Genomic DNA, 3,078 nt, shown 5'->3' with positions numbered 1-3,078 from the left:
ACTGTGCAGCTCAGGGACAGCCTCTAGTTGTTGGACAACATTCTAGACTAGTATCTGAAATAACCACAAAAAGTAAGCCGCGAGCAGAAATCTTCCTATCAACAATGCCGATTGCTGTGCAGCTTTGTAAAAACTGCAGGTAAGAGACGTGAGGTGGGTTTTTTTCCTCATTCCTGCCCTGGCCTAACAAGTCAGTGAACATTCCTCTGGTTCAGCAGTAACCACAGCCCGTCACTGCCTGCCTGCTCCCTGCAATCTGCCTGGACTGTCTCACAAAGCAGGAGCAGCCACACACAGACACACTGCAGCAAACACTGGGTACTCACTACCATGGGCATCAGCGGATCACCTCTGCTCACCCCACTGGCATTTCACCGTCACTGAAATAGGGACAGCTTCAGCTCCGAGCCCACGAGCGAGAGGATGGAGCAAGAACAAGGTAGGGAAATGCAGGGCCACAATTGCTGCACTTGGGAAAGCCATCTCTCCCCCTACCCTCGCTGAACCTGTCCATCTTTACAAACTGCTACAGTCTCTCGTAAGGTATAGGGGGGACAGTCAAAGAGGGGGCAGCAGAGATTCACTTGAAGAGTACACAGCCTGTCATTGAGAGAGATCAGTCCTGAGGATTGAGTGTAGTAGTGGTTAGAACAGGGATTTGATTTAATTGTGGTGTTCAAAAATCATGAAGGGCTTTGATTAGGTATATTAGGAGGGACAGAAGGAGAGTAGAGAACACAGATTAAAGGAAATCAGCAGCAGAATGAGAAACAGAGTGATTTTGTTTTACGTTGTGAGTGGTTGTGATTGAGAATGCATTGACTAAAGGGGCAGGGGAAACAGATCAATCACTTTCCCAATCCGTTAGTGTCGAGTGGGATAACACACAGACGTGGACACGGACCTTGGCTGATTTCCGTCTGCATCCGTATTGTGGGACCAAAGGGAAACTTTCCAAACTCCTGGATGATGCTAAACTGAGTGGTGAGGGCGAGACAACAACAGAGTGACTGAGTGAGTGGACAAGAGTGTGATCGAGGGAATTGAAAGTGGGTAAGTGTGAGGTGGTTCACTGTGGTTAGAGGAATGGAACATCTGTGAAACAATGGGAAATGTTGCTGGCTATCCCTGTGTATACATCACAGAGAGCTCACCCAGAGGACCAGTGAGCATTCTGAGGACAACCTGTTCTAGTTTCTGTGGAAAGAGGATTGGGGTTCAGGAGAAAAGAGGGTGAGCCTACACTCAGAGGACTGTGTCCAGAGCGGGTCTCTGTGCCTGTGAGAGGGTAGATGTGTGACAGATCTCCACGGGGAAGGACTGAGGACAATTGTCCCGTATTCTGAGGTTTAGAAAACACGAAGTGATCTGATTGAACCTGATGTGTTCTTAAAGGCTGTGCAGGAAGGATGCTTCCCCTGGTGAGGAGGATCTACACCCGGGGGCTGAGCTGTGGAGGAATTTCTTCTCCCAGAAGGTGGGGAGCCTGTGGAATCCTCTATCACAGAGGGCTGTGGAAGGTTCAGTAATTTAAGAAATTCGGGACAAAGATTGAGAGATTGTAGTCACTAATGATATTCAGGGATGGGGGAATGATGCAGGATTATCGTGTCGGGGTGAATAATCAATCCTGTTTGGAATAAAAGAGCAGATTCAAAGGCATGACGGGCGGAATGGCCTACTCCTGCTGTTCCTTTCTATAATCTCAAAAGTGAGAAATGTTCAGGGCTGTGGGGGGTGTCGGTCAGCACAGGCCTAGACGGGCTGAACGTCCTCCCCAGGCGCTGCTAATCAGAGCGAAGGGTTTTGGGGTGGTTTGCTGTGCGGTTGCAGACAGAGGTTAACATTTCTCCATGTCGACAGGAAAGAGCAGCCAGCAGCAGACCCGGGGCAAGTTGGAGCAGGATGAAGGAACTAGCTTTAGCACAGTGCGATCCCAGGAGGCTGAGGGCAGCTCCCGCTGCATGGTCTTCACTTACTTCAAAGGAGACAGTAACAGTATGGTGGAGCAACACTTCAACAGAGCCCTGAAACGGCCCTGCAGCCCCACAGGCAACAGCTCAAAGCGAAAAGCAGCCACCAACATCCCAACGCAGTCAGGTAGGGGACTGCAGCCCATCCTGAGGGCAGCTGTCAGATGGCACAGGGGGGGCAGGGAGGCTGGTTACAAGGTGGAACAACACCCCCTCACCCCCCCACCCCCAGTGTGTATGAGAGTGCAGGTTGAGTGTGTGTCTGTACAGATTGGTTCCCACACAAAAAACATTTGAATACATCCAAGTTCCATCGAACTAACCCATAGCATTTTCAGGAGGTCAGTAGAAGATGTGCTGGAAAGAAATTCAAACATTCAGTTTGTTTTGAATGTAGTTGTTCTGAAAGAGTGAACATTGATAACTGCATTAAGCTCTACCGTGTCTGCCTATGTCAATCCCCTGGGAAGTCAGGAGAACAGCTTTGAATCTCAAAAGAGAAAGCTGTGCCATTTATGTCTCCCAACAGTTATAGTAACAATGCCTATCTCATTAATCCATCTTGTAACCTATTGTTGTTAGCCACATCTTGCTCAGACTCATTGGCTGTTGTTCCTCTCCAACTTAGGTTCCTTCCGCCAAGCAGAGGAAAGAAGAGCAGTGGCTATATCCTTTTACCTATAAAGACAACATAATGGCAGCAGTGAGTTTTGGCATAATTACTCAAGTGAAAAATCCATTCGACCCAGGAAATACATTTACAAAAAACACAACCGACCACTTTTGGAAGTACTCTACAGACAACCATCAAATATTTAAACAAAGTCAGCAGGTTCTCATGGAAAGACCAAGGAGGGAGAATCAGCACTCCCAACTAAAGCCTTTAATTTAGACCTGGTAAGCAGTTCAGAGAAAGCAGTGTGGGCTAGAAAGAGTTTAAAGATTAGTTATACTTGGCAGCTCCAGATGTCACCAGAATGAATTGTACAACCATTACTGGTTAGAGATTCCATTAGGATGTGAACATATCGGAGCTCTGTGAGTAAGGTTAAAAATCCCTTTTGGGCAAAGGGAAAAATGTTAAATGAATGACACATGAAACAGG

The 3,078-nt window shown here is 47.6% G+C and overlaps 1 protein-coding gene across 1 annotated transcript; it reads left to right on the top strand.

Moving 5' to 3' along the window:
* Positions 1-223: 223 nt before the first annotated feature.
* vgll1 (vestigial like family member 1) lies at positions 224-2,100 on the top strand (the record flags this gene model as incomplete). The annotated part of the gene is made up of 2 exons (XM_043685085.1): positions 224-439; positions 1,864-2,100. Coding segments are annotated over exons 1-2 (253 nt in total), but the record flags the coding sequence as incomplete, so codon positions are not given.
* Positions 2,101-3,078: the final 978 nt, after the last annotated feature.

Source organism: Chiloscyllium plagiosum, unplaced genomic scaffold (assembly GCF_004010195.1).
Source record: "Chiloscyllium plagiosum isolate BGI_BamShark_2017 unplaced genomic scaffold, ASM401019v2 scaf_7867, whole genome shotgun sequence".
NCBI classification, from domain to species: domain Eukaryota; kingdom Metazoa; phylum Chordata; class Chondrichthyes; order Orectolobiformes; family Hemiscylliidae; genus Chiloscyllium; species Chiloscyllium plagiosum.
Note: the sequence above shows the minus strand (reverse complement) of the source record. Positions and strands in the feature narration are given on the sequence as shown.